The sequence below is a fragment of the Oncorhynchus gorbuscha genome, linkage group LG18 (genome assembly GCF_021184085.1).
Source record: "Oncorhynchus gorbuscha isolate QuinsamMale2020 ecotype Even-year linkage group LG18, OgorEven_v1.0, whole genome shotgun sequence".
NCBI lineage: Eukaryota > Metazoa > Chordata > Actinopteri > Salmoniformes > Salmonidae > Oncorhynchus > Oncorhynchus gorbuscha.
The window spans coordinates 29,365,345-29,391,075 of record NC_060190.1 but is presented as its reverse complement, the minus strand read 5'-3'; the positions used below and the strand labels follow the sequence as shown (position 1 = coordinate 29,391,075).

General features: G+C 44.3%; 1 protein-coding gene across 3 annotated transcripts in view; it reads left to right on the top strand.

Moving 5' to 3' along the window:
* LOC124003864 (cadherin-22-like) overlaps positions 1–25,731 on the top strand; it is a 119,193-nt gene that overhangs the window by 34,170 nt on the left and 59,292 nt on the right. For all 3 annotated transcript variants that reach the window (XM_046312486.1, XM_046312487.1, XM_046312485.1), the window contains 4 exons: positions 2,802–2,921; positions 10,332–10,499; positions 13,210–13,397; positions 22,583–22,839. In XM_046312486.1, coding sequence (XP_046168442.1) covers positions 2,802–2,921; positions 10,332–10,499; positions 13,210–13,397; positions 22,583–22,839 — 733 coding nt within the window. The remainder of the gene's footprint in view (positions 1–2,801; positions 2,922–10,331; positions 10,500–13,209; positions 13,398–22,582; positions 22,840–25,731) is intronic.

The following is a 25,731-nucleotide window of genomic DNA, read 5'->3' as shown; positions in this document are numbered from 1 at the left end:
AATGGTATGCCAGACTCCCCCGTTCATGTCCACATTAGACAACGAAGAAGCAATGGAGATGAGGCCAGATACAGTACTTTGTGACAACTGCTGATGTATAAATGGCTTTATAAGATACATTTGATTTGATTGCTTCAACCATGGTCAGAACGATAAGTTTCAAAGAAATTATGTTCATATTGCCATTGTGACAACACAATTCTGAGATCTTCGCAAAGTGGCAGGGACTGTTTCCTGATACATTTCCTCAGAGCTACATAGTATCTTTCCCATTCAAAGACTAAACTGCATCTACCTCCAAGTTGTGTGTCTTAAGTATGAAATTGGCAGGGATATCCAGTCCATATCTGCTAGCTGATGTAACATCAATGCCATTGCTGAGCATGAATAGTGATGTATGTGCAATGCTGGTACATTGATATTACATAGCTGTGCGTCCCAAATGGCACTCTATTCCCTACATAGTGCACTAGTTGGACTACTTTTGACAAGAGCCCTATTGGGCCTCGTCAAAAGGAGTGCACGATCTAGGGAATAGGGTGCAACTTGGCATGCAGACATAGGTTTGCCTTTCATTCTGGTGGAGCAGTGATATGAGGTTCCATAGTATATGCAACATTAATGGCCAGGACACGCTAATAGTAGGTCTTTCCAAACCTACAGTAGCCAGAGATTGAAAACATTCCATGTGAAACTCGGCTGAATACGAGAAAGATCCACAAACAAACAGGTAAACATGCTTGTTAAAAAAAATATGTGCACTTAGTGTATATCTGCCATTACGCTGTTAAAAAAGGGAAATAAATTACTCCACTACCTTCCGTCTCATCTCAAAGCAATTTACTCATCCGCTTCTATTTAGAGAGTGGGCAAAACAAATCTTTAGATAATGAATAAAGGGTGCTTTCTTCATTAAAATACTTTTCTCATTACTGTAACATTTTGTTGTTTACCTATTGGGTTAGTCAATAACTTTTATTGAAATTCTCTTGAGGCTGTCACAAAGTGGAATCTACTTAAGACTGACAAACCCCACAGCGGATAACTAATGCCTTAGCTGCTTCTGCTTGTGAGAGCTGAGGCCAGCCATGGCATTAGTAACGACTCTAGCTGCTGCAGACTTACTCCTACTTCACATTTTTTTTAAATATATACACAATAACGTAGCATTTGCATTTATATAGTTCTTCCAGCCGCCTCGCACCCAGGCAGCCCCGAAACAGCTGAGCGTCACGCTGATTATTACCTGGGGAAAATTAAGATAAGAAAGTAATCCCATGAAAGGGAATGGCTGCTCTGCTTTACCAGTGCACAACCAGGTATGCAAAAATGGACAACCCCCCTATTTCCAGCAATGCAAAAAAAGTTATCTGCTGTAAATGCCTTCTGTTTCTACGGCGATAAGGACAGTTTCAAATTGATACCAGCCAGACAATGACAGAAAACCTGATATTTGAGGATAGGCAAGGTATCTACTTTTAGCCCCGTACCAACCACCCTGATCTCCCGAGCTTACATTATGTTTCGCTGTAAGGAGATCAAGACTGTTTCGTAGCAGTGATAATGATGATAGCATACAACACAGTACACGCTTAAAGACCTCATTCGAACAGCATCAATAAATCCAGCCATTGAATAATCCAAAGGGAGTTGAAATATGAACTCTAAGCGGGAATTAGGTTCAATTTAAAGAGCTACACTGATCACAAGGATTTAGCAGTGCAATAATAGGACGCTAGCTTAAAGTTCAAGCACATCACAGAATTCCCAGGCTTTAGTTCCGTACCATTGCAGAGAACATTTACTTTAGCTAGCTTTGCTAGTGCAGGTCACTGTGGAGAAACTTTGCGGCCCTGCTAGCGAGAGAAACCAAAAAGGCGCCTGTGGTAATGACTCGGTGGCTTTTAATGATAATCCACTCTCCTTTTCCTTACACCACCATGACAGGAAACAAACAGAGCGCTGACACATCCTGCTAATTAGGATCATTATCATACGGTCATTATGCGACTGGACAGTGGCATGACAGGGCTCTGGGAAAGACTACAGCTGTGACCTTTTGTGGACAACACCAGCTGTCAGTAATTACCTATATCTTGGCCTGGGATGGAGGCTGACTCTCTTTCCTTGAGGGGCCATTGCTGCCACAAACCCAGACACCCCATTCAAGGTGTTTCTCCACAGAGAAATGGCTAACAAGCTAAAAGGCAAGTTTAGCTTCCTTTCCCCACAGGACTCAGGCTCATTAAGCTTTATGTGCTTAGGGCTTTGCTTTGGCTAAAATGTGTGACGAAATGTAAATATGGCCTTTGGATTGTAGTGCCAGAGGCCTGTGGCTACACACACAATTGACTTGGAACAGAGCAACAATTATGCTTCAATGAAACAACTGTGTTCCCCAATAAATCACCATTTTAAAATCATCATGGAAACTATTCATGTCCATATGTGGTGTGGTTGTAATCACTGTTAAATGTTTGTTCGATTTATCACGTTCTTTCATCAGTCTTTGAAAATAGAGTTGTTAAATGTCTTAATGTTCTCTTTCATCTCGAAAGAAACGGCTTGTTGTCCTATGAAGGGGAGAACACTTGGTCACGAAGGGGAGGTGTCCTGAAATAACACATATATTATTTTGAGGAACTGAAATGGCTCCACAGCCTTTCCATCCTCCCCACTCTCTCTGTCTCGCGGTTCCTCTTCCTCACTGATTCACTATCTGTTTGAGTGAGCGGAGGTCTCACCTGGACGTCCTGAAGCCTTGTGTTATTGTGCTGTTCTGACATGTAATTCTCCTGCAGGAACATCGGTGATGAAGGTCACTGCGTCGGATGCAGATGATCCTACATACGGGAGCAGTGCCAGGGTTGTGTACAGCGTGCTGGATGGAGAGAGGTTCTTCACAGTGGACAGACAGACAGGTAAGGGTAAGGGCAGACTCACAGTCGGGTAAGGGTAAGGGCAGACTCACAGACTTGTAGTATTACAAATTACAAATGAAATTGTATTCGTGACACCTTACCGTGAAATGCTTACTACACGACAACGCAGATTTTTTTAAAGTAAGTAAGAAAAATGTGCTCAATAAACTAAAGGAAACATAGTAGCACAATAAATAACAATAACAAGGCTAAATATAAGGGGTACCGAATCAATATACAGGGGTTAGTTGAGGTAATTGAGGTAATATATACATTTTGGTAGGGGTACAAAGAGTAGCAGCAGCGTATGTGAAGAGTGTGAAGGTGTGTGTGTGTGTGTGTGTGTGTGTGTGTGTGTGTGTGTGTGTGTGTGTGTGTGTGTGTGTGTGTGTGTGTGTGTGTGTGTGTGTGTGTGTGTGTGTGTGTGTGTGTGTGTGTGTGTGTGTGTGTGTGTGTGTGTGTGTGTGTGTGTGTTGGAGTGTCAGTGTAGTATGTGTGAGTGTGAGGTTAGAGTCCAGTGAGTGTACATCCAGCCTGTGCAATAGAGAATAAATAATAATTAAATAAGGGGGTCAATGCAAATAGTCCGGGTAGCCATTTGATAACAGTAACTATTCAGCAGTCTTATGGCTTGGGGGTAGAAGCTGTTCAGGAGCCTTTTGGTCCCAGACTTGGCGCTCTGGTACCGCTTGCCGTGCGGTAGCAGAGAGAACAGTCTATGACTTGGGTGACTGGAGTCTTTGACAATTATTAGGGCCTTCCTCTGACACCACCTGGTACAGAGGTCCTGGATACTTTATCCAAGGAAATAATAATGAATCAGCAAATAGTGAGTTTATGTATTTCTTGTCTCATACCTCATATTGTGTACTTATACTTCTCAAAATCTAAGAATACGTATTGAAATGAAACATCTCTGAAGTGTTATATTACAGTCTGTTGAGAAAACTGATTGTATCTCCCAGTCAGCACATTTGGGTGAATTCCCTCTATGTCGGAGATACATGGGCATGAACTGTAGTCTTTCAGGCATATCCCAAGGTTTGTGTTGTCTGCAAATGTACCCCCTACTTTCAATGATTCCTTTTTTGGTCTTCCCACTTTGATTCGGTTGTGCCTAGATAATGAATGGTCCTGCCTCAGCGGCGTTGGATCATTTTTATGCATATTTATGAATGGCCCTGCCTCGGACTCATAGATCATTTTTTATTCACAATCAGTTCAAATACACTATGTATATGTAAGTAAGTGGACACCCCTTCAAATTAGTGGATTCGGCTATTTCAGCTACACCCGTCGCTGATATGTGTATAAAATCAAGCCCGCCACCATCCAATCTCCATAGGCAAACATTGACAGTAGAATGGCCTTACTGAAAAGCTCAGTGACTTTCAACGTGGTACCGTCATAGGATGCCACCTTTCCAACAAGTCAGTTAAAATGTATGCCCTGCTAGAGCTGCCTCGGTCAACTGTAAGTGCTGTTATTGTGAAGTGGAAACGTCTAGGAGCGACAACAGCTCAGTCGCGAAGTGGTAGGCCACACAAGCTCACTGAACAGGACTGCCGACTGCTGAAGCGCCGAAGTTTCTAAATATTGCCTTTCCTCGGTTGCAACACTCACTACCGAGTTCCAAACTGCCTCTGGAAGCAACGTCAGCACAATAGCTGTTTTTATCGGAAGCTTCATGAAATTTCCATGCGGCTGAACACAAGCCTAAGATCACCGTGCGCAATGCCAAGAGTCAGCTGGAGTGGTGTAAAGCTTTCCGCCATTGGACTCTGGAGCAGTGGAAATGAGTTCTCTGGAGTGATGAACGCTTCACCATCTGGCAGTCCGAAGGACGAATCTGGTTTTTGCAGATGCCAGGAGAATACTACCTGCCAGAATGCATAGTGCCAACTGTTTGGTGGAGGACGAATAATGATCTGGGGCTGTTTTCATGGTTCGGGCTAGGCCCTTTAGTTCCGGAAGAGGGAAATATTAACGCTACATCATACAATAATATTCTAGATGATTCTGGGCTTCCAACTTTGTGGCAACAGTTTGGGGTAGGCCCTTTCCTGTTTCAGCATGACAATGCCACTGTGCACAAAGAGAGGTCCATACAGAAATGGTTTGTCAAGATTGGTGTAGAAGAACTTGAATGGCCTGGACAGAGCCCTGACCTCAAACCCCATCAAACACCTTTGGGATGAATTGGAATGCCGACTGCGAGCCAGGCCTAACAGCCCAACCTCAGTGCACAACCTTACTAATTGTGACTGCATGGAAGCAAGTTCCCGCAGTAATATTCCAACATCTAGTGGAAAGACTGCCCAGAAGAGTGGAGGCTGTTATAGCAGCAAATGGAGGACCAACTACATATTAATGTTCATGACTTTGGAATGAGATGTTCGATGAGCAGGTGTCCACATACTTTTGGTCATGTAGTGTAGGTGTAGGTAAAAGAACAGAACCTAGCAGAGAATTTCACCACGTAAATTTTGTCGCAGTCACTCAAAAGTGTTAATCCTTAACCATCTTTCTGGATCCATGAACAATGACTTAGATGTGAGTTTTTTTTAAAGGAATGGTATGTCATTTCAATGTATTTTAACTTCATTATGGTATTTGGTATTGAAGTTCAAGTTTGAGTTACTTCTCAGGATGAAAGCCGAAGGGTTCTACTTAATTATATTCCATACATTTCTAGAGATATAACAACTTCTTGGAGCTCTGCTCTCACTACCCTGTCATAAAAATACATTAACATGTTGGTAATTTTGCAGACACTCTTATACAGAGCGACTAACAGTCAGTTGAGGATGCCTGGTTATCCTTTAAAAGTAACTTCCTCACCATTTTAGATAAGCATGCTCCCTTCAAAAAATGCAGAACTAAGAAAAGAACAAATGGTGTACTGTTTTAAATTTGTATATATTTATTTTCTAATATTTTTTAACATTTTTTGTTGTGTGTTAGAATTGCTTTTTGATATGTTGTATATAGTTATTTGGTTCACTCCAGACCTGACTGCCCTCGACCAGCACAAAAACATCCTGTGGCGGACTGCAATAGCATCGAATAGTCCCCTCGATATGCAACTGTTCAGGGAAGTCAGGAACCAATACACGCAGTCAGTCAGGAAAGCTAAGGCCAGCTTCTTCAGGCAGAAGTTTGCATACTGTAGCTCCAACTCCAAAATGTTTTGGGACACTGTGAAGTCCATGGAGAACAAGAGCACCTCCTCCCAGCTGCCCACTGCACTGAGGCTAGGTAACACGGTCACCACCGATAAATCCATGGTTATCGAAAATAAGCATTTCTCAACGGCTGGCCATGCCTTCCGCCTGGCTACTCCAACTTCGGCCAATAGCCCCCCCCCCCCCCCCGCAGCTCCTCGCCCAAGCCTCCAGATAGCAGATGTCCTGAAAAAACCTGGACTTGTACAAATCAGCTGGGCTTGACAATCTGGACCATCTATTTCTGAAACTATCCGCCGCCATTGTCGCAACCCCTATTACCAGCCTGTTCAACCTCTCTTTCATATCGTCTGAGATCCCCGAGGATTGGAAAGCTGCCGCAGTCATCCCCCTCTTCAAAGGGGGGAGACACCCTGGACCCAAACTGTTACAGACCTATATCCATCCTGCCCTGCCTATCTAAGGTCTTCGAAAGCCAAGTCAACAAACAGGTCACTGACCATCTCGAATCCCACCGTACCTTCTCCACTGTGCAAATCTGGTTTCCGAGCGGGTCACGGGTGCACCTCAGCCACACTCAAGGTACTATACGATATCATAACCGCCATCGATAAAAGACAGTACTGTGCAGCCGTCTTCATCGACCTTGCCAAGGCTTTCGACTCTGTCAATCACCATATTCTTATCGGCAGACTCAGTAGCCTCGGTTTTTCGGATGACTGCCTTGCCTGGTTCACCAATTACTTTGCAGACAGAGTTCAGTGTGTCAAATTGGAGGGCATGCTGTCCAGTCCTCTGGCAGTCTCTATGGGGGTGCCACAGGGTTCAATTCTCAGGCAGACTCTTTTCTCTGTATATATCAATGATGTTGCTCTTGCTGCGGGCGATTCCCTGATCCACCTCTACGCAGACGACACCATTCTATATACTTTTGGCCCGTCATTGGACACTGTGCTATCAAACGAGCTTCAATGCCATACAACACTCCTTCTGTGGCCTCCAACTGCTCTTAAACGCTAGTAAAACCAAATGCATGCTTTTCAACCGATCGCTGCCTGCACCCGCATGCCCGACTAGCATCACCACCCTGGATGGTTCCGACCTTGAATATGTGGACATCTATAAGTACCTCGATGTCTGGCTAGACTGCAAACTCTCCTTCCAGACTCATATCAAACATCTCCAATTGAAAATCAAATCAAGAGTCGGCTTTTTATTCCGCAACAAAGCCTCCTTCACTCACACCGCCAAGCTTACCCTAGTAAAACTGACTATCCTACCGATCCTCGACTTCGGCGATGTCATCTACAAAATGGCTTCCAACACTCTACTCAGCAAACTGGATGCAGTTTATCACAGTGCCATCCGTTTTGTCACTAAAGCACCTTATACCACCCACCACTGCGACTTGTATGCTCTAGTCGGCTGGCCCTCGCTACATATTCGTCGCCAGACCCACTGGCTCCAGGTCATCTACAAGTCCATGCTAGGTAAAGCTCCGCCTTATCTCAGTTCACTGGTCACGATGGCAACACCCATCCGTAGCACGCGCTCCAGCAGGTGTATCTCACTGATCATCCCTAAAGCCAACACCTCATTTGGCCGCCTTTCGTTCCAGTACTCTGCTGCCTGTGATTGGAATGAATTGCAAAAATCGCTGAAGTTGGAGACTTTTATCTCCCTCACCAACTTCAAACATCAGCTATCTGAGCAGCTAACCGATCGCTGCAGCTGTACATAGTCTATTGGTAAATAGCCCACCCATTTTCACCTACCTCACCCCATACTGTTTTTTTATTTACTTTTCTGCTCTTTTGCACACCAATGTCTCTACCTGTACATGACCATCTGATCATTTATCACTCCAGTGTTAATCTGCAAAATTGTAATTATTCGCCTACCTCCTCATGCCTTTTGCACACATTGTATATAGACTCCCCTTTTTTTCTACTGTGTTATTGACTTGTTAATTGTTTACTCCATGTGTAACTCTGTGTTGTCTGTTCACACTGCTATGCTTTATCTTGGCCAGGTCGCAGTTGCAAATGAGAACTTGTTCTCAACTAGCCTACCTGGTTAAATAAAGGTGAAATAAAAAAATATAAAATTTTTTAAAAAACACGCAGGGCTCAGTCATTGACAACTGATGTGCAATATTTTTTTAGGAATGACATTTCAAGCATGTTACAAACATTAGCAGTCAAGAAACATTGGATTGAGCTGAATGAGATCTTACTAAGAAAGAGCTGATGCAAAAAGCTGAATTTATGATGTCTCCCATGCCCTTGGTTCTTGAAAGCAGTATTATGTGCCTCTATATCCCGCAACTGAATTTGACTATGCTGACATACAAACATTGCCTGCAGCTACTTGATGTTGAATGTGAGTGGAATCTCTAAGTTGTGTGTCGAGCAGACAAGCACAATGCAAGGCACTGGGAGAGATGCCATCAACTCAGGCAATGCAACAATGGAATTTGATGCAGATATCCCACCAGGGAATATAATTGCATTAGTCAGCAGCACACAGCTCCCACTATTTGACCAGAAAGTTGACTCTTTACATTATCATCTCGTTCAGTGAGTCTGGGATCGGTATGAAAATATATACAGATGGAAATTGCACTGAAAGGAGGAGAAATTCACAAACTTCTCTGATTTAGAATTTCCTTTTTCTGTTTTGAAATACTCGGAGGATGTTAACAATTCCAATTGGGTTCCGGATTTATACTGCCCATGGTATATTGCGATGCTATTTTTTTCCAGGTTCTTGGAGAAACATACCTAGAAAGGTCATGTTTGGGGTAAGGTGGTAAATATACTATCATTCAAAAGTTTGGGGTCACGTAGAAATGTCCTTGTTTTTTAAAGAAAAGCAGTACATCAACAGCGAAGCGGTGACTCCGGGATGCTGGCCTTCTAGGCAGAGTTCCTCTGTCCAGTGTCTGTGTTCTTTTGCCCATCTTAATATTTTATTTTCATTGGCCATTCTGAGATATGGCTTTTTCTTTGGAACTCTGCCTAGAAGGCCAGCATCCCGGAGTCACCTCATCACTGTTGACGTTGAGACTGGTGTTTTGCGGGTACTATTTAATGAAGCTGCCAATTGAAGACTTGTGAGGTGTCTGTTTCTCAAACTAGACACTCTAATGTACTTGTCCTCTTTCTCAGTTGTGCACCGGGGCCTCCCACTCCTCTTTTTATTCTGGTTAGAGCCAATTTGCGCTGTTCTGTGAAGGGAGTAGTAAACAGCGTTGTATGAGATCTTCAGTTTATTGCCAATTTCCTGCATGGAATAGCCTTCCTTTTTCAGAACAAAAATAGACTATTGAGTGTCAGAAGAAAGTTCTTTGTTTCTGGCCATTTTGAGCCTGTAATCGAACCAACAAATGCTGATGCTCCAGATACTCAACTATTCTAAAGAAGGCCATTGCTTCTTTAATCAGCACGACAGTTTTCAGCTGTGCTAACATAATTGCAAAAGAGCTTTCTCATGATCAATTAGCCTTTTAAAATGATAAACTTGGATTAGATAACACAACGTGTCATTGGAACACAGGAGTGATAGCTGCTGATAATGGGCCTCTCTACGCCTATGTAGATATTCCATTTAAAAAAATGTTAGTTTCTAGCTACAATAGTCCTTTACAACATTAAAAATGCCTAAACAATATTTCTGATCAATTTCAAAAGCATAAAACATGCTTTTCTTTCAAAAACAAGGACATTTCTAAAGTGACTCCAAACTTTTGAACGGAAGAGTATATTTATGTTATTGTTAAAGCGTCGGAACTTCACAAAATGCTCAATCACATCACATGAAGAGAAGTCATAAGATTGTCTTGGTTTTCTATCTTAAATCCACTCCTCCTCGATTGCCAGTGAAAGACGAGCACTGGATTTTTCGCCGGAACATTCTTCAGTGGTGTGTGCCTTCATTCTGGCCCCTATATATTATTCATTTTAATACAGCTCAGCCATAATGATATAAGCATGGAGGCACAGATGTGACACAATCTACTCTATCAAGACGAGCTGAGAGGGTGAAATGGAATGTGCCGCACTTGTGCCTCTAATAGAGTGCTTAACTGAAGTTGATATTCGCTACTAGAGAAGATTTAGCAGGCTATCACATCTGAGAGCTAAGCGCTAACGTGACCTTTCCCTTTCGGCGTCTCTCTCTCCCTCCATACCCCCCCCCCCCCTCTCTCTTTCTCTCATATCAGGACTGATTCGGACGGCCGTGGCAGATCTGGACCGGGAGAAGCAGGATCGCTACGAGCTGGTCGTCAAGGCAACCGACATGGCAGGCCAAATGGGCGGTCTCTCCGGCTCCACCACAGTGACCATAGTTATCACAGATGTTAATGACAACCCACCACGCTTTCCACAGAGTGAGTCACTCTCTTATTAAGAGGCGGGACGAGATATATGCTTGCAGTGCACTTACACCCATCAGTAATAAGTATCAGTCTACATGGAGTGTCCAGAAGCACTTGGAGAAAATAATTTCACTTATATTTATCCACAGGTCTAACACTTGGCTTAGAAGGGTTAAGCAATTAACTGATGAAAGTGGTTTTGGGAGTTTCCATATGTCTGCATATGATAAGGCACAGAATCAATAGAGCTGATTAACATTTTTTTTATTCCAGTGGTATAGATTTATGCTGTTGACATTCATAATGTATCAGCTGGAGAAAGGTCAAAGGCCGTTATGGAACCCGGTTATCAATATACAGGGTCCTGTTTGAATACTTCAGAAATGCATCCTTCCTTCATACCTTTCTTGAAGTACTAACAGATCTGAACTGGTGAAATGAATAGGTTGCTGACCTTGCTTAAGCTTATCCAATCACGTATAGATATCTGCTAAGCTTATGGAAACAAGGAAGGAAGGATGTCTGTTTAAAGAATTTAAATAGGGCCTTGGGAAAATAAAAAGGCTGCAACATTTTCCTGTAATTTAGAATTCTGATACTTTTCTTTTTTATTTCTCAGTGTCTTTTATAAATGATACTCAAGTGAACAAACTTGAACCAAAGCAGTACTATACAACAGCAAAAAATAGACAAATTCCATTTCACAACGGACATATAAATATGTATTGTACATTTCACATTGGTCCTCAGTAAAAGGATGAGGATGTCTTCAACATGTGTTTCCTGGTGAAATGATTCAGAAACGTTAAGAACCTTTTCTAGTGTATACTTGACGTCTTCGTGGAACTAAAAGTGTAGTTATCTTGTAAACCACATGCACAATACCAGCACATGGTCTGTTAATCAAATCATATGTATCTATAAAGCCCTTCTTACATCAGCTGATATCTCAAAGTGCTGTACAGAAACCCAGCCTAAAACCCCAAACAGCAAGCAATGCAGGTGTAGAAGCACGGTGGCTAGTAAAAACTCCCTAGAAAGGCCAGAACCTAGGAAGAAACCTAGAGAGGAACCAGGCTATGAGGGGTGGCCAGTCCTCTTCTGGCTGTGCCGGGTGGAGATTATAACAGAACATGGCCAAGATGTGCAAATGTTCATAGATGATCAGCAGGGTTAAATAATAATAATAACATGGTCACCAAACTATTTACATTGCCCCCCCCCACCACCACCTTTCTTTTTATTCTGCTGCTACTCACCGCTTATTATCTATGCATACTCCCAATTCAATATTATACCAACAATTCCACAAATCCAATTTTAATTCAATACCCTCATGTTTTCTGGCTGATTATGTCACTGTTCAGACAGCCTAGCTATACTGAACATATAGAAATATATTTTGAAATGATTTAAAACAAATCCTTCAGTACATTTTCTATACCAATTACACTAATTGGGAAATGTACAAATATTGAATTCCAATTGAATTCCAAAGATTTAAGGTTTTATGATTACAGTTCAATGTCAAAAATTCAAACAGTCTATTTCCAATTCCATAATTTGAAGATTGTTGAAATTCGAATTCAATTCTCCACTTCACGAGTGAAATCAAGATTTGAATTGGAATATCTAATTCAATTGGAATTGATCCCAACCCTGGTGAATAGTAGCAGTGAGTGTTTTTCCTCATTTCCCATTCTTGTGAGATGACCAACATTACTTTTATCAGATAACTGTCTTGAGTTTAAGTGTGTTGTACTTGATTTCTTCTCTTCCAGTCATGAGACTCTAGTCTCTTCATCTCACATAAGCTGATTTAGTCCATCTCTTGGCTGTCGCCTATATGATTTTTTGTTCTGCTCTAACTTCTTCTAGGCATTTCAAAATACTGTATGGGGGTAAGAGGATACATAGTTTTATTAGAAAAGCACAGGATTATGGCCTCTCGGGTGGCACAGTGATCTAAGGGGTCACTTTAGCCTGGGGTTTAATCACAAATTAACAAGAATGTAAGCTTTCAGCCGATATAAGACACTTATATGTACCGATATTGGTTGTTTCTCTAAAATCTGTGATCGTGACACACGGCACTGCATGATTTAAAACTGCCCTGTTGACAGGACGCCTATCCCTACTTTAACTTGTTCTCAGAAAAATAGCATTCTATTTGGTCGAACACAATCTTCTCCATTAGTTCATTAAGAACAGGCAGCAAACTGATTGGGAGGCAGTTAGAGCCAGCAAAGGGTGCTTTACTATTTTGAGGCAGTGCAGTTACTTTAGCTTCCTTCACATCTGTGGACACACACATTCCTTTAGGCTTTAGTTAAAGATATAGCACATAGGGCATTGAATCGTGAGTACCAATGGGATTATGGGTCAAACACTGGGGGTGGATGGATGCATGAGTCACTAGGTTGTTGTGTCTACAGAATAAAGATCCTGGGTGAATTCTCTTTTTGCTGATTATGGAAGTGCTCATATATAGAGTAAATTGTGGGCTTGTGTATTGAAGGCATCTTTCTTTCTTCCTCCACCTACCAACCCATCTTCATCATCTACTTCTCTTCTTCCTCTCCCTCCCAAATATTATCTTCCTCCTCCTCATCTTCCTCCTTCTTCTCATGCTTCCCCTAATCTTCACCTCATCCACCTTCTCTCCTCTTCTTACACAAATGTCTCCCTCCACCTACTCCACCTCCCCACTCCTCTTCTTCAGAGATGTACCAGTTTTCAATGTCTGAGGGGGCAGCCGTGGGGACGCCGGTGGGGAGGGTGATCGCCACGGACGCGGACATGGGGGAGAACACAGACATGAGCTACCTGATCAAAGATGAGGAGGGCGGGGAACTCTTCAAAGTCACCACCGACAGTGACACGCAAGAGGCCATCATCACCATCAAAAAGGTGGGAGTAAAATAAAGCTTTACCACCTAATGGTTATAGTTAGGATTTGATCCTAAATCTATGTCTACGGGTAACTTTTACACAAGGTTAGAGTAGGATACAGTTGCCCCAAGATATGTGCCTGCATGAAGCAAAAGCTTACAGTACAACACATTCTACTTTCTGTAACAAAGAATCTGCCAGTAATGTGATATTTCTGTGTTACATTTTGTAAAGCATATAGAAGTTCAGTCTATCGTCACAGCAATCAAAAGTGTTAATTGCAGAATGATCCTCCTAATTCCTGATTGTCTTGATTCTATCTAATCTTAATTCAGTTGAACCAGTCTGTTAATTGACTGTTGCGGGAAGGAAACCACCACATTCTTTCACATCAGAGCATTGTCATATATTGTCATTAATCTTAACTGGTTGCTTGGAAGGTAAAGATTTTATATACCAGAGACATTTGACAACCATTCACCTGGCAAACCACAGTGCCTTGCAAAAGTATTCACCCCCCTTGGCGTTTTTCCTATTTTGCTGCTTCACAACCTGTAATTTAAATAGATTTTTATTTGGAATTCATGTAAGGGACATACACAAAATAGTCCAAATTGGTGAAGTGAAATTAAAACAATGACTTGTTTCAAAAACGGAAAAGTGGTGCGTTTGTATTCACCCCCTTTGCAATGAAGCCCCTAAATAAGATCTGGTGCAACCAATTAACTTCAGAAGTCACATCATTAGTTAAATAAAATCAACATGTATGAAATCTAAGTATCACATGATCTGTCACATGATCTCAGTATATATACACCTGTTCTGAAAGGCCCCAGAGTCTGCAACACCACTAAGCAAGGGGCACCACCAAGCAAGCAGCACCATGAAGACTAAGGAGCTCTCCAAACAGGCCAGGGACAAAGTTGTGGAGAAGTACAGATCCGGGTTGGGTTATAAAAAAACACAGGAAACTTTGAACATCCCACAAAGCACAATTAAATCCATTATTAAAAATGTAAATAATATGACACCACAACAACCTGCCAAGAGAGGGCCACCCACCAAAACACATGGACCAGGCAAGGAGGGCATTAATCAGATAGGCAACGAAGAGACCAAAGATAACCCTGAAGGAGCTGCAAAGCTCCACAGTGGAGATTGGAGTATCTGTCCATAGGCCAACTTTAAGCTGTACACTCCACAGACCTGGGCTTTAAGGAGGAGTGGCCAGAAAAAAGTAAGCAAAAATGTTTGGTGTTTGCCAAAAGGCATGTGGGAGACTCCGCAAACATATGGAAGAAGGTGCTCTAGTCAGATGAGACTAAAATTGAGCTTTTGGCAATCAAGGAAAACGCTATGTCTAGCGCAAATCCAACACCTCTCATCACCCCGAGAACAACATCCCCACAGTGAAGCATGGTGGTGGCAGCATCATGCTGTGGGGATGTTTTTCATCGGCCGGGACTGGGAAACTGGTTGGAATTGAAGAAATGCTGGATGGTGCTAAATACAGGGAAATTATTGAGGGAAACCTGTTTCAGTCTTCCAGAGATTTGAGACTGGGACCGAGGTTCACCTTCCAGCAGGACAATGATACTAAGCATACTGCTGAAACAACACTTAAGTGGTTTAATGGGAAACATGTAAATGTCTTGGAATGGCCTAGTCAAAGCCCAGACCTCAATCCAATTGAGAATCTGTGCTATGACTTAAAGATTGCTGTACACCAGCGGAACCCATCCAACCTGAAGGACCTGGAGCAGTTTTTCATTGAAGCATGAGCAAAAATCCCAGTGGCTAGATGTGCCAAGCTTATATTGACATACTCCAAGAGACTTGCAGCTGTAATTGCTGCAAAAGGTGGCTCTACAAAGTATTGACCTTCGGGGGTGAATATTTATGAACCCTCACATTTTCTGTTTTTTTTTTGTCTTATTTCTTGTTTGTTTCACAATTAAAAATATTTTGCATCTTCAAAGTGGTAGGCATGTTGTGTAAATCAAATGATACAAACCTCCCAAAAATCAATTTTAATTCCAGGTTGTAAAAGCAACAAAATAGGAAAAATGCCAAGGGGGTGAATACTTTCGCAAGCATGATGGAATAAAATATAATTAACTTTACTGTCCCTGAGGGGATCATGGTCTTAGACACACAGTGCTGCTGTACACAAAATAATCAATGTGCATTACAACCTCAACATAATACATGCATTGCACGTTACCCATGTCATAGACATTGTACATGTCTCGCACATACACATCAGACCTCTTCCATTTTCCACATCTTGTTACTTTATAGCCTTATTCTGAAATTGATTAAATTAAATAAATTCCTCATCAATCTAAACAACATACCCCAAAATAACAAAGCCGAAAACAGGTTTTTAGAAGTATTTACATAAGTATTCAGACCATTTGCTGTGAGTCTCAAAATCGAGCTCGGATGCATCCGGTTTCCATTGATCAAACTTGACATGTTTCTACAACTTTATAGAAGTCCACCTGTGGTAAATTTAATTGATTGGACATGATTTGGAAAGGCACACACCTGTCTACATAAGGTCACACAGTTGACAGTGCATGTCAGAGTAAAAACAAAAGTCATGAGGTCGAAGGAATTGTGAGCTCACAGACAGGACTGTGTCGAGGCATAGCTCTTGGGAAGGGTACCAAAACATTTCTGCAGCATTGATGGTCCCCAAGAACACAGTGGCCTCCATCACTCTTAAAGGGAAGATGCTTGGAACTACCTAGACTCTTCCTAGAGCTGGCCGTTCGGCCAAACTGAGAAATTAGGGGAGGAAGGGCCTTGGTCAGGGATGTTACCAAGTGACCAGACAGTTCCTCTATGGAGATGAGAGAACCTTTCAGAAGGACCTCACCAACAGGCCATTGTGGAAGAGTGTCCAGAGGGAAGCCACTCCTCAGTAAAAGGCACATGACCATGAGAAACAAAATTAAACTCTTTGGCCTGAATGCCAAGTGTCACGTCTGGAGGAAACCTGGCACCATCCCTACAGTGAAGCATGGTGATGGCAGCATCATGCTGTGGGGATTGTTTTTCAGTGGCAGGGAATAGAAGTGAATATGTTATGCTGGTGAATGAGGACCCAAAAGCGACTTAACAGAAACAGAGTCTTTATTCCAGTCTTAAACAAACACGATAATCCTGGATATATCTTAGGTAAATGCAAAACAGGAAAACTGAAATCCACTCGTCAGTAGAGAGGAACGACTGGAGACGCGACCACAGACTGCAGGTCGCTTCGGGAAGGCACCGGCCGTAGCTGACATAGACACCTGCTCACACGCAGCATCTGAAGAAGGCAAAAACACGACAGGGCAGAACAAGGACACAGAACAGCGAACATCAAACAAGGATCCGACAAGGACAGAAGCGGAAAACAGAGGGAGAAATAGGGACTCTAATCAGAGGGCAAAATAGGGGACAGGTGTGAAAGAGTAAATGAGGTAGTTAGGAGAATGAGGAACAGCTGGGAGCAGGAACGGAACGATAGAGAGAGAGAGCGAGAGAGGGAGAGAGGGAGGGGAGAGAGAGGGATAGAAAGAGGGAAAGAACCTAATAAGACCAGCAGAGGGAAACGAATAGAAGGGAAGCACAGAGACAAGACATGATAATCAATGACAAAACATGACAGTACCCCCCCACTCACCGAGCGCCTCCTGGCGCACTCGAGGAGGAACCCTGGCGGCAACGGAGGAAATCATCAATCAACGAACGGTCCAGCACGTCCCGAGATGGAACCCAACTCCTCTCCTCAGGACCGTAACCCTCCCAATCCACTAAGTACTGGTGACCACGTCCCCGAGAACGCATGTCCATGATCTTCCGTACCTTGTAAATAGGTGCGCCCTCGACAAGGACGGGGGGGGAGACGAACGGGGGCGCGAAGAAAAGGCTTGACACAGGAGACATGGAAGACAGGGTGGACGCGACGAAGATGTCGCGGAAGAAGCAGTCGCACAGCGACAGGATTGACGACCTGAGAGACACGGAACGGACCAATGAACCGCGGAGTCAACTTGCGAGAAGCTGTCGTAAGGGGAAGGTTACGAGTGGAAAGCCACACTCTCTGACCGCGACAATACCTAGGACTCTTAATCCTACGTTTATTGGCGGCTCTCACAGTCTGCGCCCTGTAACGGCAAAGTGCAGACCTGACCCTCCTCCAGGTGCGCTCACAACGTTGGACAAAAGCCTGAGCGGAGGGAACGCTGGACTCAGCGAGCTGGGACGAGAACAGAGGAACCCAAGACTACTCTGAAACGGAGATAGCCCGGTAGCAGACGAAGGAAGCGAGTTGTGAGCGTATTCTGCCCAGGGAGCTGTTCTGCCCAAGACGCAGGTTTTCGAAAAAGAAAGGCTGCGTAATATGCGACCAATCGTCTGATTGGCCCTTTCTGCTTGACCGTTAGACTGGGGATGAAAACCGGAAGAGAGACTGACGGAAGCACCAATCCGACAGAACTCCCTCCAAAACTGTGACGTGAATTGCGGGCCTCTGTCTGAAACGGCGTCTAACGGGAGGCCATGAATTCTGAACACATTCTCAATGATGATTTGTGCCGTCTCCTTAGCGGAAGGAAGCTTAGCGAGGGGAATGAAATGTGCCGCCTTAGAGAACCTATCGACAACCGTAAGCATCACAGTCTTCCCCGCAGACGAAGGCAGACCGGTAATAAAGTCTAAGGCGATGTGAGACCATGGTCGAGAAGGAATGGGAAGCGGTCTGAGACGACCGGCAGGAGGAGAGTTACCTGACTTAGTCTGCGCTCAGTCCGAACAAGCAGCCACGAAACGACGCGTGTCACGCTCCTGAGTAGGCCACCAAAACCGCTGGCGAATAGAAGCAAGCGTACCCCGAACGCCGGGGTGGCCAGCTAACTTGGCAGAGTGAGCCCACTGAAGAACAGCCAGACAGTAGAGACAGGAACGAAAAGAAGGTTACTAGGAGCGCGCGGCGACGCAGTGTGAGTGAGTGCTTGCTTTACCTGTCTCTCAATTCCCCAGACAGTCAACCCGACAACACGCCCTTCAGGGAGAACGGGGTCGGTAGAAGCCACAGAAGAACTAAAGAGACGGGATAGGGCATCAGGCTTGGTGTTCTTATTACCCGGGCGATAAGAAATCACGAACTCGAAACGAGCGAAAAACAACGCCCAACGAGCTTGACGTGCATTAAGTCGTTTGGCAGAACGGATGTACTCAAGGTTCTTATGGTCAGTCCAAACGACAAAGGGACGGTCGCCCCCTCCAACCACTGTCGCCATTCGCCTAGGGCTAAGCGGATGGCGAGCAGTTCGCGGTTACCCACATCATAGTTGCGTTCCGATGGCGACAGGCGATGAGAAAAATAAGCGCAAGGATGGACCTTATCGTCAGAATGGAAGCGCTGGGACAGAATGGCTCCCATGCCCACCTCTGAAGCGTCAACCTCGACAATGAATTGTTTAGTGACGTCAGGAGTAACAAGGATAGGAGCGGATGTAAAACGCTCTTGAGGAGATCAAAAGCTCCCTGGGCGGAACCAGACCACTTAAAGCACGTCTTGACAGAAGTAAGAGCTGTGAGAGGGGCAGCCACTTGACCGAAATTACGAATGAAACGCCGATAGAAATTAGCGAAACCGAGAAAGCGCTGCAACTCGACACGTGACTTAGAACGGGCCAATCGCTGACATCCTGACCTTAGCGGGATCCATCTGAATGCCTTCAGCGGAAATAACAGAACCGAGAAATGTGACAGAGGAGACATGAAAGGCGCACTTCTCAGCCTTCACGTAGAGACAATTCTCTAAAAGGCGCTGGAGTACACGTCGAACGTGCTGAACATGAATCTCGAGTGACGGTGAAAAAATCAGGATATCGTCAAGGTAAACGAAAACAAAGATGTTCAGCATGTCTCTCAGTACATCATTAACTAATGCCTGAAAGACAGCTGGAGCATTAGCGAGACCGAACGGCAGAACCCGGTATTCAAAATGCCCTAACGGAGTGTTAAACGCCGTTTTCCACTCGTCCCCCTCTCTGATGCGCACGAGATGGTAAGCTTTACGAAGGTCCAACTTAGTAAAGAACCTGGTCTCTGCAGAATCTCGAAGGCTGACGACCGGATAACGATTCTTAACCGTTATGTCATTCAGCCCTCGATAATCCACGCAGGGGCGCAGAGTACCGTCCTTCTTCTTAACAAAAAAACCCGCTCCGGCGGGAGAGGAAGAAGGCACCACGGTACCGGCGTCGAGAGAAACAGACAGATAATCCTTGAGAGCCTTACGTTCGGGAGCCGACAGAGAGTATAGTCTACCCCGAGGGGGAGTGGTCCCCGGAAGGAGATCAATACAACAATCAAGACCGGTGAAGAGGAAGGGAGTTGGCTCTGGACCGACTGAAGACCGTGCGCAGATCATGATATTCCTCCGGCACTCCTGTCAAATCACCAGGTTCCAGATTAAACACCGTTAACGCGAGCTCTCTTCCACGAGCTCGGTGACGAAGATCTACCCGTCGTTCTATGCGGATGGCGAGTGCAATCAAAGAGTCCACGCTGGAAGGAAGAAGAGCGTGGAGTCCTTCCAGAAAACGAGCGAGCAACGCCGGCTCTGCTCCAGTCACTGGAGGCGTTAGATGCGAGGTTCAGAGAGTAAACTCTATAGAGACTCCATGTTATTCCTGGACATTCGAGCTCTCTTCCACGACCGAAGATCTACCCGTCGTTCTATGCGGATGGCGAGTGCAATGACATGGAAGGAACCTCCCGGGAGAGAATCTCATCTTTAACCTCAGCGTGGAGTCCTTCCAGAAAACGAGGGAGGTTCCAGTCACTGGAGGCAGCAAGAGTGCGAAACTCTATAGAGTAATCCGTTATGGATCGATCACCTTGACATAGGGAAGCCAGGGCCCTGGAAGCCTCCTTCCCAAAAACTGAACGATCAAAAACCCGTATCATCTCCTCTTTAAAGCTCAGATAATCGTTAGAACATTCAGCCCTTGCCTCCCAGATAGCTGTGCCCCACTCCCGAGCCCGACCAGTAAGGAGTGATATGACGTAAGCGATCCGAGCTCTCTCTCTTGACTATGTGTTGGGTTGGAGAGAGAACACAATATCACACTGGGTGAGAAAGGAGCGGCACTCAGTGGGCTGCCCAGAGTAACATGGTGGGTTATTAACCCTAGGTTCCGGAGACTCGGAAGACCAGGAAGTAGCTGGTGGCACGAGACGAAGACTCTGAAACTGTCCTGAGAGGTCGGAAACCTGAGCGGCCAGGGTCTCAACGGCATGACGAGCAGCAGACAATTCCTGCTCCTGTCTGCCGAGCATTGCTCCCTGGATCTCGACGGCAGTGTTGTGAGAATCCGTAGTCGCTGGGTCCATTCTTGGTCGGATCCTTCTGTTATGCTGGTGAATGAGGACCCAATAGCGACTTAACAGAAACAGAGTCTTTATTCCAGTCTTAAACAAACACGATAATCCTGGATATATCTTAGATAAATGCAAAACAGGAAAACTGAAATCCACTCGTCAGTAGAGAGGAACGACTGGAGACGCGACCACAGACTGCAGGTCGCTTCGGGAAGGCACCGGCCGTAGCTGACATAGACACCTGCTCACACGCAGCATCTGAAGAAGGCAAAAACACGACAGGGCGGAACAAGGACACAGAACAGCGAACATCAAACAAGGATCCGACAAGGACAGAAGCGGAAAACAGAGGGAGAAATAGGGACTCTAATCAGAGGGCAAAATAGGGGACAGGTGTGAAAGAGTAAATGAGGTAGTTAGGAGAATGAGGAACAGCTGGGAGCAGGAACGGAACGATAGAGAGAGAGAGCGAGAGAGGGAGAGAGGGAAGGGGGAGAGAGAGGGATAGAAAGAGGGAAAGAACCTAATAAGACCAGCAGAGGGAAACGAATAGAAGGGAAGCACAGAGACAAGACATGATAATCAATGACAAAACATGACAGAATAGACTAAAGTACAGAGAGATCCTTGATGAAAACCTGCTCCAGAGCGCTCAGGACCTCAGACTGGGGTGAAAGTTCACCTTCCAACAGGACAACAACCCTAAGCATACAGCAAAGACAAAGCAGGAGTGGCTTCGGGACAAGTCTCTGAATGTCCTTGTGTGGCCCAGCTAGAGTCCTGACATGAACCCGATCGAACATCTCTGGAGAGACCTGAACGTAGCTGTGCAGCGATGCTCCCCATCCAACCTGACAGAGCTTGAGTGGATCTGCAGATAAGAATGGGAGAAACTCTCCAAATACAGGTGTTTCAAGCTTATAGCATCATACCCAAGAAGACTCAATGCTGTAATCGCTGCCAAAGGAGCTTCAACAAAGTACTGAGTAACGGGTCTGAATACTTATGCAAATGTGATATTAATACATTTGCAAACATTTCTAAAAACCTGTTTTTGTTTCGTCACTATTATTGTTTCGTCATTAAAAATACAATTCCATCCATTTTTGAATAAGACTGTAATGTAACAAAACGTGGAAAAAGTCAAGGGCTCTGTATATTTTCCAAATGCACTGTATTCACTGAGTGTACCAAACATAAAGAACACCTGTTCTTTCCATGACATAAACTGACCAGGTGAAAGCTGTGATGCCTTATTGATGTTACTTGTTAAATCCACTTCAATCAGTGTAGATGAGACAGTTTAAAGAAGATTGTGTGTGTGTGCCATTCGGAGGGTAAATGGGCAAGACAAAATATTTATTAAGTGCGTTTGAACGGGGTATGGTAGTAGGTGCCAAGCGCACCTGTTTGTGTCAAGAACTTCAATGCTGCTGGGTTTTCAACGCTCAACAGTGTCCTGTGTGTATCAAGAAGGTTCCACCACCCAATAGTGTTGAAAGCATTGTAGTCAACATGGACCAGCATCCCTGTGGAACGCTTTCAACACCTTGGATGCCCCGACAAATTTAGTTTGCTCTTGGTGGTGGTGGTGGGTGGGGGGGTATATTTGGAAGGTGTTCTTAATGTTTTGTACACCCAGTGTGCAATATACTGTAAACTGCCCTTACACATTCTGTCAGTGGCATACTACCACAGCTCAGATGTACTTATTGCTGTTTAGGTATGAAGGAGTGCTTATACCTGTTCAGCTTACATGTAGGCACACTTTGTGACATGTCACTGCTTTAGCTCCTCTCTGTTTGTGCTCTGTTAAGGCATTGGACTTTGAGAGCAAGCGCACACACAACGTGGTGGTGGAGGCTGTCAACAAGCACGTAGACCCCCGCTTTTCGGAGCTGGGTTCTTTTCGGGACCAGACCATCGTGCGGGTCAGTGTAAACGACATTGATGAGCCGCCTGTCTTCCACCCTGCTGAGGGAACCATCTTGGAGGTCCAGGAGGATGCTAGGCTAGGGGCGCTGGTGGGCACTGTGACTGCCAAGGATCCGGACATGGAGAACGCGCCTGTCAGGTATGGATCATGGATCCCACTGTGACAGCGTTTCCCAGTGTCCAAGTGGGCTAATGTGGCTATTTGATCATAATGTACAGTGAAACCTGTCAGGGTGGCCTACCATCAAAAATTATTGAGAAAATGCATTTTCCCTTGAAAATAGCTATTCTATGATACATCCTACAATAGCAGCCATGTGTGGTGTTCAATGTTTTTAGTCACCTACATACTAACATGTTTTTTAATGATGTTGTATGATGCAAGAAAAGGGTCCTACATGGAACCCTAATGGGTTCTACCTAGAAACAAAAGGGTTCTGACCTGGAACCAAAAAGGGTTCTTCAAATGGTTCTCCTATGGGAACAGCCAAAGAACCATTTTAGGTTCTAGATGTTTTATTTTATTTAACTAGGCAAGAACAAATTCTTATTTTATAATGATGGCCTATCCCGGCCAAATCCTCCCCAAACCCGGACGACGCTGGGCCAATTGTGTGCCTCCAAATCACGACCCGTTGTGATACAGTCCGGGATCGAACCAGGGTCTGTAGTGACACCTCTAGCACTGAGATGCAGTACCTTAGACAGCTGCACCACTCGGGAGCACTTTTTTTCTAAGAGTGTATAATAAGACATGCTATTAGTATAATGTATGTTTCACGAGTAAAGAAGTAGAACTTTCAACAAATAGAAACTTGTTTATACTGTAGCTACAAATGACCCTTCTATATTTGTGCAATTTCATGTAAAATTAAAGACCCCCAAATAAGGACTACGTGACTGCATTTATAAACAAGTAATTATAAGATATTCACTAACACTGCTGATGCAAATGTCATCTTATATCAACAAACACACGTTGCGATGAGCCCCGATAGAAACAACCATCCCAGTTTGTCATGGAGCGTACATGGACTTTGGGACTGACATTTCAATCAAAACAATGGTAATAAACGCACTATGGGAAGACACCACTTCATAACAACAATATATATCATGAATACATTGATTTATCCATTTTATTACCGAAGGCTACCACATTGACTGATGACCGTGCTAGAGGGTTCATCAATATCTCACGCGGCTTTGAGTTCGATCAGATCCCTATTTATGAGCAAAATTCTATTATTTTGTGCCAGAGCCTCTTAGGTCTTTGGATGAATAAAAGAGGCTAGTCAAGTGCGATGAACAGAGCTTCACGTACACCGACTCACACAGGCTGTTCAAATTACCTGTATTAAAAATGCATGAGGCTGAACTGAAAGTGCTCCAGGTGTAACAAAGTACAACACAATGGCAGTGCCGCCGCCTGAGTGTTGGCGCGGTGCCGTGCCCATCTGTACCACTTTAATCATCTCTATTGGATGGAACTAACCCAGGTGCCCGGTGCCAAGGGGACATCACTCTCCCACACCCCTGCCACCCTGCACCAACTGGGCATTGGTGGCCACTGCCTGGTAGCTAGCTGTACCAAGGGGTTAAGAGGCCCAGAGGAATGAATACAGCATCTGGACATGAAAGCTGACCAAGCTTTTCTTTGTTTGGCTCTTTATCGGCTGGGGAAGATGTAATGGCGTCTTGAAACTGATGTGTATGGGTAGTTGTGTTGTCAAAACAAATTAGTGGCATACAGTATCTTATTAGTGCTTTCCAGTTTTCTGGAAATGAGTACTTCTCCATGAATATATTAGAGTGCTGACAATTGCAATTGCTATAGAATGCATTGCTAACATCTACACAATTTCGCCTCAACACCTACAATATCACTTTCGAATGCCGAAATATACAGTGGGGCAAAAAAGTATTTAGTCAGCCACCGATTGTGCAAGTTCTCCCAATTAAAAAGATGAGAGAGGCCTGTAATTTTAATCATAGGTACAATTCAACTATGACATACAAAATTAGAAAACAAATCCAGAAAATCACATTGTAGGATTTTTTATAAATTTATTTGCAAATTATGGTGGAAAATAAGTATTTGGTCAATAACAAAAGTTCATCTCAATACTTTGTTATATACCCTTTGATGGCAATGACAGAGGTCAAACGTTTTCTGTAAGTCTTCACAAGGTTTTCACACACTGTTGCTGGTATTTTGGCCCATTCCTCCATGCAGATCTCCTCTAGAGCAGTGATGTTTTGGGACTGTTGCTGGGCAACACGGACTTTCAACTCCATCCAAAGATTTTCTATGGGGTTGAGATCTGGAGACAGGCTAGGCCACTCCAGGACCTTGAAATGCTTCTTACGAAGCCGCTCCTTCGTTGCCCTGGCGGTGTGTTTGGGATCATTGTCATGCTGAAAGACCCAGCTATGTTTCATCTTCAATGCCCTTACTGATGGAAGGAGGTTTTCACTCAAAATCTCACGATACATGGCCCCATTCATTCTTTCCTTTACATGGATTAGTCGTCCTGGTCCCTTTGCAGAAAAGCATGATGTTTCCACCCCCATGCTTCACAGTAGGTATGGTGTTATTTGGATGCAACTCAGTATTCTTTGTCCTCCAAACACGACGAGTTGAGGTTTTACCAAAAAGTTATATTTTGGTTTTATCTGACCATATGGCATTCTACCAATCTTCTTCTGGATCATCCTAATGCTCTCTAGCAAACTTCAGACGGGCCTGGACATGTACTGGCTTAAGCAGGGGGACAAGTCTGGCACTGCAGGATTTGAGTCCCTGGCAGCGTAGTGTGTTACTGATGGTAGGCTTTGTTACTTTGGTCCCAGCTCTCTACAGGTGATTCACTAGGTCCCCCCGTGTGGTTCTGGAATTTTTGCTCACCGTTCTTGTGATCATTTTGACCCCACGGGGTGAGATCTTGCGTGGAGCCACAGATCGAGGGAGATTATCAGTGGTCTTGTATGTCTTCCATTTCCTAATAATTGCTCCCACAGTTGATTTCTT